Source organism: Lemur catta, chromosome 6, assembly GCF_020740605.2.
Source record: "Lemur catta isolate mLemCat1 chromosome 6, mLemCat1.pri, whole genome shotgun sequence".
NCBI classification, from domain to species: Eukaryota; Metazoa; Chordata; class Mammalia; order Primates; family Lemuridae; genus Lemur; species Lemur catta.
Genome location: NC_059133.1, coordinates 17242047 through 17256543, shown reverse-complemented (window position 1 = coordinate 17256543; position 14497 = coordinate 17242047). Strand labels below are relative to the sequence as shown.

Here is a 14497-nt window from a genome sequence, read left to right as displayed (position 1 = left end):
GACTGAGGAGCTGCAGAAGGTGGCAGTGACTTCCAGCTGGACTGGGAGCTCCCCGAGGCCAGAAACCGGCCAGCTCATTTGCGGCTACCACTCCAACTCCCTGCACAGTGCTCCGGCCAGACAAGGCCCTCAGTGAATGCTGGCTGAGTGACTGAATGACACGACTAAGCGAATGACTGAATGACAAAGTGAGTGACTGCAATCAGGCATTCAATGGTTACCTAATAACTGATGCTTTCCAGACACGTGAATGTCAGCAACAGAAAATGTGGACCTCACGGGGGAAAAAACTGGTGCAGGGGAAAACTCCACAGTCATAATAGGAAACCACAGAACCGGTGGTCTCTACTCCCTGAATGATGCCAGAGTGGACAAGATAGCTTAAATCAAACTCCCATATTTCTAAGCTACGCCTCACTTACTTTATTACCCAAGGACAGTAATGACAAAATAGCTACCAGCACTTAAGATCTCACTATGTACCAGATATTGCGTGGGGTGCTTTTTATGGACTTACTTTCTTGACCCTGTTAACAGCCCCATGAGATAGATTCTAGAATCCTCGAAAATGAGAACTCACAGAGGCACCGATTAAAATCCTCACCAAGATGGCGCAAGCAGAATGTGGGAAAGAAGAATCTGTGTCAGTCTGAAAACAGCCCATCCTCTCTTCACTGCTGCGTGCTACCTTGTAAGGACATGGAGGAATTTCCAAGTTCAAACTGATTTACAGACTTATTTGTCTCATTTCTTAAGCACCCACAGGCTATAATATGCCAAGGAGGAACAAAAATGGGCAAATAAACATGGTCTCTGCCACATAGGGACTTGCAATGTTGAGTCTCATAAATCTCTTTAGATAGAATCCTTCCATAAAGATGTATGTTGATGGGGGCAGGGTCAGTGTTTTACGAAAATCTGAAAGTCTTTGTTTTAAAATAAAAACAGCTTTGTTTTGGGTTATACTACCCTAAGTCCATAAATTCTACTGAAATCAGTGAAAATTTATAATGTTTTTTTTAAAAATAGCAGTTATATGTCATCACAAGCATACGCATGTTATAAGTGAAGCCTTTCATTGTGTTCAGTGAAAGCCAAAAGCCAAAGCCAAAAGTTCATATTTCAGAAAAGCAAATCAATATAGGGACAAGACAATCAATCAACCTTCCCCAACATTTTTATGAAAGTTATAACCAAGTCTCTGGCCAGTTTTTATTAATTCATTTCCATCTATATATTACCCTTTTTGCTTTATGAACATTTCTTTTTTCCCCTAAGGTGACACGTCTCACTCTTTGTTCATCCTATAATGATTCGTATCTATTTACTGCTTGCTGTCATTAATGTATAATTTGGGGCATAGGTTAAAAATATGGAGGAAGCTCAAGCTTCCTCATTGATGAACATAATCAATGGATTCCTCTATTGCACTAATTTATAAAGGAACAAAGGCAAATGGTAGCTGAAAATATTAATATCTAACATAAAAGGAAAAAAGTTTGAAGGATTTAAAATTTATTCTCACTTTACCTCCACTAACATGTCCTCAACAATCAAGGACAACTCTTCTGCTTCACTGGTCTTGCCCATAAGTTTCAAAAATCTTCCGGCCAGGCGCGGTGGCTCACGCCTGTAATCCTAGCACTCCGGGAGACCGAGGCGGGCGGATTGTTTGAGCTCAGGAGTTCGAGACCAGCCTGAGCAAGAGCGAGACCCCATCTCTACTAAAAATAGAAAAGAAATTATATGGACAGCTAAAAACATATATATATACATGTATATATATATATATATATATATATAAAATTAGCTGGGCATAGTGGCGCATGCCTGTAGTCCCAGCTACTCGGGAGGCTGAGGCAGGAGGATTGCTCGAGCCCAGGAGTTTGAGGTTGCTGTGAGCTAGGCTGACGCCACGGCACTCACTCTAGCCCGGGCAACAGAGTGAGACTCTCTCTCAAAAAAAAAAAAACAAAAACAAAAACAAAAAACAAAAAAAAAACTTCCAATAAAGAATATTAATCGGCATTTGTTAGCAGCAGTAATCTCAAAAAGTCTGCATTCCAGCACTAGAGTGAAAGGAAAAGTAAATAATCCTAAAGTATATGTGGAAAGGAACAAAAAGTACCCACTGCTTAATCTTGATACACAGGTTAAATACATTATCCATAGTTCAGTTTTTCTCTCAAGGGATCAGCACTTTGCTTTTATTAAGATTTACATATAATACCAAGTATTTTAAACTGACATGAAAAACAACTAAAATGCTTTTACATAATCTTTCCACGTAAATTTTTAAAACTACAGAGTTAAAAAAGAGTATTTATATAGCTCAATCCATGTATTGCTGTAATTTGTATTTTGGGGTTATTTTCAGGCAGGAAGAAAAAGGTATTTAAATTTCTTACACCATTCTGCCCTCTGTTGCAACTATCTTGAATTGCTGGCTTTAACAGAAAGAAAATGTTAAAAGAACAAAACAGAGAGTCATACCTGGTGTGTGTGTGTGTGTGTGTGTGTGTGTGTGTGTGTAGTTATACCTTACACACAAATGAAAACTTAGAATTTTTTTTTAGAGACAGGGTTTAACTCTGTTGCCCAGGCTGGAGTGCAGTGTTGGCATCATAGCTCACTGCAGCCTGAAACTCCACAGTGCAAGCTATTCTCCTGCCTCAGCCTCCTAAGTAGCTGGGACTACAGGTGCACCCCACCATGCCTGGCTAATTTCTTTATTTTTTGTAGAGATGGGGTTTCACTATATTGTCCAGGCTGGTCTCAAACTCCTAAGCTCAAGTAGTGCTCCCACCCTGGCCTCCCAGAGTGCTAGGATTATAGGCATGAGCCACCACACCTGACCCTGAGAAAGCAATTTTTTCATTATAAAACAAATATGTGTATATTATAGAAAAACTGGATAATATAGAAAAGTACAAAGAAAAATAAAAACCACCCATAATTGCATCAAAGATAATTTCAGTTAACATATTATTGTATTGACTCCTGATCTTTTGTATGTACCCATACATACACATACACATACACACACACACACACACACACACACTTTGTAAAATTAAAATTGGAATCATCCTACACATAATGTTTAATATTTACTTATTTATTTTGAAACAGGGTCTTGCTCTGTCACCCAGGCTAGAGTGCAATGGTGCTATCATAGCTCACTGTAACCCCTGAGGTCCCAAGCTCAAGCAATCCTCCTGCCTCAGCCTCCCATGTAGCCTCCCATTTTCTCCAATTAATCTGCCGCTTGTCAGTGATTTTCAGTGAACCTTCAGAGGGCAAAGGAGAAGCTTTCCCTTGGCCCCTACAGGGTATATACCTAGCCTGGTCTCGAACAACATAGCAAGACCCCATCTCTACAGAGAGAGAGAGAATATCATGCCACAGAGAATCTACAAAGAAGTTGTCTTCTAGGCTCAAAGCCCTCTCTACCGGTCATCTATCAGAGATGCAACTTCCTCAGATGCGTGCCACAGGGAGAAGCAAACCGGGCTCCAGGCGGACGGGACCAGAAGCACCCGAGGAGAAGCAAGTTCAAGACCCCAACTGCACATCATTTCTTGTGAACCCAAGAAGCCAGGCTTGTTATTCTCCCCGGAGCCACCAGGGGGAGCCAAACCTCGCGGTCCAGAGGGAGGAGCGCGCGCTGGTGCCCAATCCATCCCCAGCAGCGGCAACGCGCAGGGGGTGACATCAGATAGGCTTCCACTCCCCCATCCAACCGACGAGACTGAGCCACCCTGGGAAAACGCTCATTTTTAAAGGAATTTTCCCAAAGCAGGCGGCAGTCAAAACTGTAAGTAGCCTAGTTATCTCACAGAACGGAAGGGGATAATGAAGAATGAGACCCGAGAGGGAAATTCTTAATCCTTTCCCACATGTGGGAAATGATGTTCCCACCGACCCCATGATCGGGGCTCTCTTTCTACTTTGAAGCGACCCTGCCTGAAAAGTTCCTCTCCGTCCAATAGCAGGATATAGTCCACCCTTCCTCAAACTTCTTGCTGGTTGATTTGGGGGAAAGGAATTTTTGTACTACATTCCCTTCCCCATCAGCCCATCTTCTCTGATGATGCCTTGCTCACCCTAAACTCCTGCTCCTGCTTCAGCCCCAAGTCCCAGCTGTGCTTGCACATCCTGTGGCGGCTCCCTGAGGCCGCTTGCTGGCCCCTCTCTGATCCACATCCTTTAAACGTGGAACACTATGGATTCTCCTTTATTCCCCCAAACCATGTGTTTGTAACAGACTTTTATTAAAAAGTCTATGATATCAGAGTAGGGCTTCAACACAGCACAGAGAAGAATGCAATTCACAATGGAATATTAGACATTTAATAATATTAATTTAGTTGGCATCCATCCTCAATTTGGGAATGTCTAACTCTTAGCCCCAGTTTTGCTCCTAGCTCTCTAACCCTTCCTTCCTGTCCCCAGCTGCATCCTCTTCCTCTGCTCACCCCTGGAAGTTCTGACCCAGGCCCGCCTCACCTCTTCCTCTCCCTGATGACCTCATTCCCTCTCCTGGGCCCATCTTCCTAATACAGATGTATCTCTGGCCCGGTTCTCTTTCTCTGAGCCCTGTGACTATCTCCCCCTGGCTTTCAACAGTCACTCCAAACACCATGTGGCTTCTGTCACCCCCTTCTGTCCTCCTTAGGAGGGTTTCCTGTTTTGGTCAATGGCAGTGTCATCTGCCCGTCATTCAAGTCAACTTGGGATTCATCTTGACTCCTCCGTCTCCTGCACCCAACTGATGATCGAGTCCTGTGGATTCTATGTGCAAAGCTTCCACCTCCTCTTCTAAGCCAACATTGCCTGTCCCCTGGGTTGTTACCACTAGCAGGTCTCCTTGGAGCCATGCTAGTCCCTTTCCATTTCATTGTTTACATGATACCCAAAGTGACCTTTTAAAACCAACCTGTTACCATCTTACTTGAATCCCTGATGGCTTCCCACTGCTCTTAGGATAAGGGCTGAACCCTTAGCATGACCTAGGGCCTTGGGCTTCTGCCTCTGCAGCCTCAGGACACCCCTTCACTGTCCACCCTTTCTTATCCATGCGGGACTTGTTCAGTTCTTCAGATTCACTATTCTCCCTCTACCTCAACCCTGTTGTTCTCTATTTCTGGAATTCTTTCTCTCCATCTCTGTGTCAGATTTCAGACAAGGTTACATCTCCGTGCTCTAAGCTCCATGCCACCACTTGGAACTACTCCTCGTGGGCCGAATTGCTTTTTAATGTATATCATTTACACTTGACTATAAGCTTCACTAAGGCAGGAACCACATCTGCCTTACCATTGCTCTATCCTCGGCAACTAACACCATGTTTGGCACAAGCAGGAACTCAGTTAATATTGTTGAATTAATCTGGGGGAGTGACAGCATTTGCTCAGATCTCTTTAATTAGAAAAGAGGGCAGGGATGAACTGGCAGGCAACTTGCAGGATTCCACACTATAAAACAGGATTTCTCCCAAAATTCTTTGAAAGAGTAGTCCAGTTAAGGGCCTGTCCTCCAGGAGCACCCCAGGAGGGCAGATTGATTCGGGGCCATGCATGGCTATATAATCATGGTGGAAAAAAAATGAGGAGGCCCAGACAGCCAACCAGACCACTGTAGTAACTCCTATGGCTATTATACAGGATTCCTGATATAATTAGATCTTATTCTGATGAATCTAATATATTTTTCTATTGCTCTGGTAACAGTACTTAACCTTGTGACTTCTACTTTCAGCAACCCACCAGGAGAGAAAAGTGAGCTCACTAGTCCTAGAGGAACTTCAGAGAGTCTCCCCAAATGGTCATGGGCTGAGTCTGCCAGCCAGGGTAGGAGGGGAGACACAAAGGTGAACAGCTACCATATGCAGAGTGACTGGATCACAGCCTCGCTTTATGAAGACTCTTCCAGAGAGAGGAAAGGACGGCCCAGTAGAGATGAGAGAATGGATGTGAGAAGCTTTCTGGAAGTAAAATCTACAGGACTTGGCCATGACTAAACATGAAGGGTGTCAGAGGCAATTATGGAGGCCAGGACTCCCCAGTGAGAGGCCTTGGGGGGTCCAGCATAACACGGAGACTGACCGGCAGGATCTTAGAAGTTTATCTAGGTGACATCATGCTTACAGCATCACCAGAAGAGCCCTAAGGATGTTTGCTGTGTAATTCAAAGGGATGCATTCTGAACTAGGCTCATTTACATCCAGAAAATCTTTACACACTGAAATATTACATGATTTCCTACCAGTTTCAACTCTCAGCCCCCAACGTCTTCCATCATCATAACGACCATGTTATGATAAGCAGTGTGGCATTATCTGGAAGGATTTTTTTTACCCACTCGCCCCCTTGGAGATCTAATCTCCCTCTGGTTAGCATTCAGCTTCCTATAACACACAGAACCACCCCCTTCCTCTTCCCTCCCCTCCCTCACATCCTAAGCAAGAACACATTTCCAGATGGGTCCTGGCTGTATTCAACACACTGGTATCCTTATGAGTATTGCCTGATTACTGGATCAGACAAATTCCAAACTTGCACATATCCTCACAGCAGTAAGAATAAAGGTAAAGGCAAGATGTTTAAAGACCAAAATGGATACAGGTGTGATAAAGCCCAAATCTATTCCTCACTCTCTGGGAGACCTCAGGAAACTTAGCTGAGACTCAGTTTCCTTAATTTCATTCAAGATAGTACTAGTATTATAGCAGCAGCTTTATTAAAATTAAACTGATTCATAAAAAGTACTTAACTTAGAGTCTGGCATATAACAAATGCTCAAAATCTATTATGGTCACTAGACTGTAAACCCCACAAGGGCAGGAACTCCATTTGCCTCGGTCATTGCTGTGTCAGGGAGTCCATCAGTTCATGGCCCAGGGAGAGGCTCAGTTAGTATTTTTTGAAAGAATGAATAAAGGTTATTGCTCTGCTTAATAAACCAAGAAAACAGGGTGAAAGGAGGGGCAGGCAAAAGGACCTACTTATGGAGAACGAAGGGAAGAAATATTAACCAAAGAGCTATCCAAAGCCAAGTCACGTAAGCAGGAAATCAAAGCACGGTTGTCCCCACTTGGGTTGAGGCCACCCTCAAAAGCACTATTTTCAGTATTGAATGAGAGAGAAAGTTAGTGCTGCTATTGGTAGGCAGAGGGAACATAGAAAGAACAAATTTGGGGGAAATACCCTGTAATAATTTAGGTTTTCACCTATTTAATTTGAAATGTCAACCAGTCACTCAGAAAGCTATCGATCGGGCAAGAATACTATTAGTAGCTCTCATGAAATGGGCTCCGAAAGGAGTCAAGGCTGGAAGTACAGATAAAGAAGGAAGGTGTGAGGGCTGTGGTTGAAGCCAGGAGAAAGTACAGAGAGAAACGGAGGTTAAGGAGAAAGCCCTGGAAAACAGCCACTGCAAGCAGATAAAGAGAAGCCATTTCAAAATTAAAAATTGGTCCCAATTTCTTGCCTTCAGAAATTGTTGGCTTCAATTGTAGAGAAGAGAAATCAGAGATGGTCTGTTCGATTGATCAGAATTATATGAGGAAACAGGAGAATAGTAACTTTCAGCCACTCTGTATCCCAGCAAAATGAACCACTGAAACATCGTCGCGCACTGTACCTGACAGCGTAAATCTCTTCCTCATTTTATGGTACTGATCTTCTTTAATCTTGGCCACCGAGAGTAAATAGGCCCCAGAAGCGTCACATCCGGCTTCCGATAAGATGTTCCAGTGGTGAGTGAGGTGCAGCCTTGTCCAGAAGCTTGGGCTTCGGATTCTTGATATAAAGTCTGTGATACTTGTGACACAATGTAATATGCAGACTTTTACTATTTCATGCCTTGAAGGAAGATCTTCTTCTATTGACCACATTTCATTGGCCTATTGCATAAACTTCTTACCTAACAAGACTTTGGTGGGTCATCAGATAAGTCTGAGCCTTTCCCTCTTCTGTAGTCAAAACCAATTCTGCTCATCTGTGCAGGCGCCCCCTCCTCTGGGCAGGCTCCCCGGATCTACCAGGCAGAGCTGGGCCCTCCCTTGCCTGTGCCGCACAGCTCACTGTGTCACCACTCTAGTGAGGCATTCACCACCATGTATAGAAATTCTCTGGCTGGCTTGGCATCTTCCCCCACTAGAAGGAAAGCACCTAAGGGCCTGGGGCTGTGTCTATTCATTTTTGCACCCTCAGGGCCTGGCATGGTGTGGGAGATAGAGTGGGTCATAAGGAGATGTTTGCTGAGTTAATGCATAGGAGGGAAAGAAGGAAGAGGCAGGGAAGGAAAGAGGGGGGAGGTGGAGGGAAGGGAAGTTGTATAGGGGATGGAAGGGAGGAAGATAGAAGGGCTTAGCAGGAGAACATGGCCAGTCCTTTATGCTTTCCAACTCTCCAGAATGCCACTTAACTCAGAGAAATCCACATGGCATGAAGAGAGGACACCAACACCCTGCAGCACCAGACAGATCCAATGGAGCAACCCTGGGGATCCGCCAACCACAGAAGTCGATGCAAGGTGATGTCACATCCGAATGAATGAGTGGGTGGTTGAATGAATAAATGAATGAATACATCTTGCTCAATGGAAACATGGGTATCTAAACAGCACCAGGAAAAGGAAAAGCTAAATCTGCCTACATACAATGATGGAAAAATGGCGAGGCTTACCTAGGGCTTGAGAGAAAGCTGCACAACCCCCTCCAGCACCCGCTCATTTTCATATGCCACGGCAATTCTCGGTACACTCTCCAGAAGGTGGTTTGCCGCTGGAAGTATCTCATCAAGATTTGGTGAAAATGTGTTTTCTTGTGATTTTCTGGGTTCTGAAATGCATTTGGACTGCTTTCTCTGACACAAGTGACTACACCTATTTAAAAATCAATTACAGTTTAATGCATCTGGCTTTTTAGTATATGAAAATGCTATAACAAAAATGTGACTGCTCTGTGGCCATCATTAATGAAATAAAAGTCAAGGTTGCTGGAAAAAATGTATCTTACACATCAGTTTGAATTTACCAAAGAATTAGTTACAGTTATATGATCACTGACCTAGAATTTTAGGAGTTTGTGACCATATTGATTTTTCATGCTGAGTCCGCCTCCTTCCCCAAGGAAATAGCTGTAACCTATTTTTCTGTTTTCATTTTTGTTTGGTTTTTTTAGCAACCTGACATGCTCCAAAATTCTATTTTAAATATACACCGCTATGGTTGCTGCTTAAACAAGCACTTTCAAACATCGAGGGTGTATGTTTTGGAGAAGTTAATCCATTGCCTGGATCTTATACAGGCCAAGGGGTAGCTGAGCAAACAAATGGCAAATCTGATGTTGGAGCCAGGATTACTATATCTTCATTTCCAAAGAGAAATGGTCCCAACAGATCTCACTACCCAGACATAAGCTTCTCAAAGACAGACGGGTTTTGTTTAATTAAAACCTGGTGATATCTATCCTTGAAAACTAAACTATTAATAGAAGTATTTTAAAATCTGCAAGATGAATTGGAGCACACAGCTAGATGGCGCCCCAAACCCAGCTCTTCATAAGAACTGTACTAAAAGGGAAGCCCACTGTTTAAACAACCATTCTGCATTGCCACTGAAATGATTTCCAGGTCACCCACCCATTGGGACAGACTCCGAGCTATCTGGTCTAAAGCGTGTAGATACGCCCAGGCAGCAAGTACAGTGCTTAAAAGACTCATAAAAGAAAAAGAGAACTCCTCCTCCACTGTGTGTAGCAAAGATATGCTTGTGGGTAGTAAATTGGGAAAGTGGGGGTGCAGAATGGGGGAGAAAAAGAACTGGGACAAATATTACCCTGAGTCCAAGATTTGAAGCATTAAAGTGTATGAAACATTTTCATAGGCTGGGCGTGGTGGCTCACACCTGTAATCCTAGCACTTTGGGAGGCCGAGGCAGGAGGATCGCTTGAGGTCAGGAGTTCGAGACCAGCCTGAGCAAGAGCAAGTCCCCATCTCTACAAAAAACAGAAAACTTAGCCAGGTGTGGTGGTACACACTGGTAGTCCCAGGCACTTGGGAGGCTGAGGCAGGAGGATCGCTTGAGCCTAGGAGTTTGAGGTTAGAGTAAGCTATGATTGTGCCACTGCACTCTAGTCTGGGTGACAGCGAGACCCCGTCGCCAAAAAAAAAACTCATACAAAATATTGCATTTAATTTTGTCTTTTTACAAAATAAGCTCATGAAGAGGACATGGATATGAATCCCCATATGACCAATGAAGCTACTTAGCTACTTAAAATCAGAGAAGCCACGTGACTTACCCCCAGTCAGCATGTGACCAGTAACTGGAGAAGCGGCATTCACAGCTTCTGCTCTGACTCCAGTGCTCCTCCAGCTACACATGGGATGTGAGGAATGGTTTGGCCCCAACGCCATTTTTGCACTCACAGCGCAGCACAGTTCTCATTGACAGACTTAATGGCTGACGCTTCTGTAGTGTTGTTGTGACACATGGTGGGCTAAATTATGCTGCACTGACAAACAACCCCAAAAGCCCAGTGCCCTAAAAGAGCAAAGGCTTATTATGTCCACCACAGGACTGGAGACCGGGAACTCCAATCCAGGCCTCCTGAACGCAGGGCTCACAGAGCAGCTGCCATCCTGAACATTTCCAGTGGTCGCTTAGTCACAAGGCCCCACCTGACAAGGGGTCCAGGAAGTGTTTCTCATGGTGAAGGAGGCATTTGGCTCAAAGGACCACCATAAGTGCTTATCATAGTGCCAGATGCTATATCGTACATGAACTAGCATTTTTAATACTCTCAAGGTAAGTAGTGTTATAATATTATTCCTATTTAGCAGGTGAGAAACTGAGTCTTAGGGAGGTAAGCATCTTGCACAAGATCACACCTTGTGCACAGTGTGACAGTTCTGTCAGACTCCAAAGCCATCACTCTTAACAATAAATCATTTCTAGTAGATTCCATGGTGATTTCTGGGAGGAGGGAAGGTAGACTATTTGCCAAACAGCACACAGACCTGAGAGCGAGACGAGGACAGGGCAAAATGAGGCCACTCCTGTTCCATGACCATGACGTCATATGCAGGTGGCTTGTGCCTGCTCTCCTCTGCTCAGCCCCCCAGCTCCTGATTCTATTGCAGGCAGATGTTAGAAGCTGAGGTTTGGCACTGACTCTCAAAGCAATAGAGATGGAGGCCTCGAGAAATGGCAGACCCAAAAAGCCAGCAGCCAGAAATAGCTGTGCATTCATTCAGCAAACATCTATTGAGTGAAACTGGAGTGGGTCCCAGGAACTCAGACCTGCCTGAGGGTGTCTGATGAAGCAGAATAATCTTTGGGCCGACAGAATTCAACATCACCAGATGATCTGCATGGGCCATCCTGGGAAAGGTGGCGGGTAGAAGGCCCCAGGGAAGAAAGTGAGGAAAATGAAGAGGATGTTGATAGTGGCTGACATTTCTTGAGACTTTACTATGGGCCAGGCACTGTTCTAAGTGCTTTATATGGAACTACCTCACTGAATGCTCACAATGCTCACAATGCTATGAGGTTGGTATACTTATTTTATAAATGAGGGATCTGGGACACAGAGTGGTAAAATAATGTGGCCAAAGTCACCGCCTAGCAAGTGGGAAAGCCAGGGCTCACCCTAGTCTGGCATCAGGATCCCACTTTTAACCATCATGCTATATTGACTCCTTCCACTCAACAGAGATGGAAAAAAAGGGGACTTCACTGGATTTGGGGGTAGCTTTTATGGGGTATAGGGTTACAAGAAGAAATGGAAAGGGCTCCCTGACAGCCTGAGGAGGGCGGGGTTTGGGGGGAAAGGGAATGCAGTGGTGTTTAGATCTCCCAGGAGATGTTTTCCCCTCGCTTCTGATGGAACTAGCACGACCCCAGCACCTCGAGGTCTGGCTGCTTTGTGACCGAAGGAGAGGAAGGGACCCTTGGCATGAATTCTGGTTCTCTCTCAGCAAACAACACCAGCGGGGGCAGTTGGGAGGCACCCATGTTGGTAATAAGAAACCAGAAGAGACTCTCTGGTGACTACAGCCAACAGATGGGTGAGCACATATGACACTGCTGGGGGACTCCCAGGAACACCCAGAGCAGGTGAGGATGTTCCAAGGAGCTGGTGGGAAATGACCTACCGTAGTCTGAGGATGTTCTGGTTGCATGAGAAGTAAGAGAAATAATTTATATGAAGTGCCTGACACAGTGAAAGCACTGAAAAGAAAACGTGCCTATCATGACTAGTGGACACATAAAGAATATAAGACCAAACAGTCCTTAGTTTAAGTGACAAAGAGGTGAAAGAGGCTGCTCCATCACAATCCACGATCCTTCTAGGTCAGCCAATTTTTGGTAGGAGTAATCTAGGTTACAAATTGAATATAATACTAGACATTTCAAATGCAAGAAGCATGCAGATTGATGTTACTAAGAGAGACCAGCTTGCCTCACTGTGATTAATTGGCATGGCATTTGGACAAAAGAGTCAAAAAATAGCCGTTTATAAAAAAAAATCATAATGGACTCAAGTACTATAGCCCTGGTTTTTAGACCTTGTTCATCCTTGTGGGATGGGCTTCTCATGCCCAGGGCACATGGAGGTGAATTACTGCTATTACAATTCCTCATGCCTCTAGCAAAGACTAGTATTCACAGCCTCATTCTGCAGCATACAACTTTTTTTTCCCAGACAAATATTGTCAACAGTGCTTTCTGGGGGGCTCACAGTGCAGCGAAGGGATGTAATGTGTACCCACAATTTTAACAGCCACACCATGACCCCTTAGTAGAAAATGGAGAAATTGAATGCATTGCAAACCATCATACAGCAAGTGAACAGAAGAACCTACATTAAATCTAAGAGCATCCTCATTCCTAGGCCTGCTCTCTCCTCCACATCACATGACTTAAGAGAGAGTGGGAAAAATTACAATGTAGGAGAGAAATAGTAAAAAGGATTCATCCTTTTAAAAATGAAAGTAAAAGAGAACATAGTAAATTTAAAGGGAAATTTGCACAGAGCTTGGAATCTTGCCAGGGGCTATTTGAAGATGTTCTGAGTCCTTAGACCTGAAGTGCTCTGTGTAATCGTCGAGTGCTCTGCTTCTAGGTATGGTGTTTGTGATTTCCAAGGTCTCTAGGATGCAGACCTGCAGTCCTTTTCAGAAAGGGATAAGAATTTGATTTCAGAATTCAGGTAGAGACCCCTAACTCCTACCCATTATCCACTTAGGGAAGTTCTGTCACTCTTCTTTGTTAGTGACAGAATCCCACCTTTGTTTAGGGTAGCAGTGTACCCAGTTGAAACCTCTACTCCCAGCTTCCCTTGTGTGTAGCTGTGGCCAAGTAATGAGGCCCTGAGTCAAACAGACATAAGAAGAAATGTTGCTGTGAAACTTCTGGGAACGTTCCCTAAACGGAATTGGTAAGCTCTTCTTCCCTCCTGTGGCCTGAAATGTGATGGCTGGAGCTCCAGCAGCCATAAGCATGGGTGACCTTGAGAATGCAAGCCAGTGTAGTGAATCAGGGACACAGAAGGAGCCGGGTCCCAGGTGACTTTGCGGAGCCAACAGAGCAGCCCAGAAGTCTGTTATAGGAGAGAATAAACCCTGAGGAGTTCAGCCACTGAAGTCAGGTCTCAGTTACTCATAGTCAAGTACAAGTCCTAACATATAACCATTTGCATGTGTTTATGGCTTTACTCCTACGTGAGAAATCCCAGCTACAAGCTTTCCCTTGTGTGTGACTCCTCCCCACCCTAACCAGCAGGTGTGCTCGCAGTCAAGCCTTGCTTACCAAGGAGCTTGTGCTCCACGGCGTTTCGCAGGGACTGGTGCCGGAAGTACAGGAGCCCATTCGGCTTCTCCTGGACCCACTGTTTGGTGGCGTTGCGGAAGGCAGCCCAGTGCAGCGTGGTCACTTTGTAATGATTCCTGTAGCCCACCATGTCCAAAAGCTGGAGCAGCTCATCCTCGGCCAACCCACAATGCGAGACACACAATAAGCACATAGCATCGGCCACCCAGCCGTCCAGCCCTGCATAGACAACATGATGGTGACAAAAATAAGAGCTAACATGAGCCAGATATCATTCTGAATGTTTCATATGATTAAACAATTTATTGCTTTCAGTGTTTATAGGTAAACACTGCAACTGCCCCTGTCTTACAAATGAGAAAAGTGGAGCATGGTGAAGTTAAGTAACTTACCGATGGTCACATTGAAGTAAATGCAGAACTGGGATTTGAATCCAGACAGCCCAGCTCCACAGCCCACATTTAGCCATTAAGTTACCATCCATATTGTCATAATGACTACATCCAGAGCTATGGCTACACCCTGGCAAGCTTGCCGGTTATTACACTGAACATTTCTGCTGCATCGTCTTTACTGAGGTTTTCAAATACCTAATTTGCATTTACGTGTGAGTGGTTTTTGTGTCTGATTGTTCTCCTGCCACACATCACAGACA

At 44.5% G+C, this 14497-nt stretch overlaps 1 protein-coding gene across 1 annotated transcript in view; it reads right to left on the bottom strand.

Annotated features, from left to right (window-relative positions):
- The window catches only part of LOC123639366 (putative tetratricopeptide repeat protein 41), a 38799-nt gene extending 24615 nt beyond the window's left edge, over nt 1–14184 (bottom strand). The window contains exon 1 of the mRNA XM_045553088.1: nt 13822–14184. Within this exon, the coding sequence (XP_045409044.1) occupies nt 13822–13881 (60 nt within the window). The 5' untranslated portion in view covers nt 13882–14184. The remainder of the gene's footprint in view (nt 1–13821) is intronic.
- Nucleotides 14185–14497: the final 313 nt, after the last annotated feature.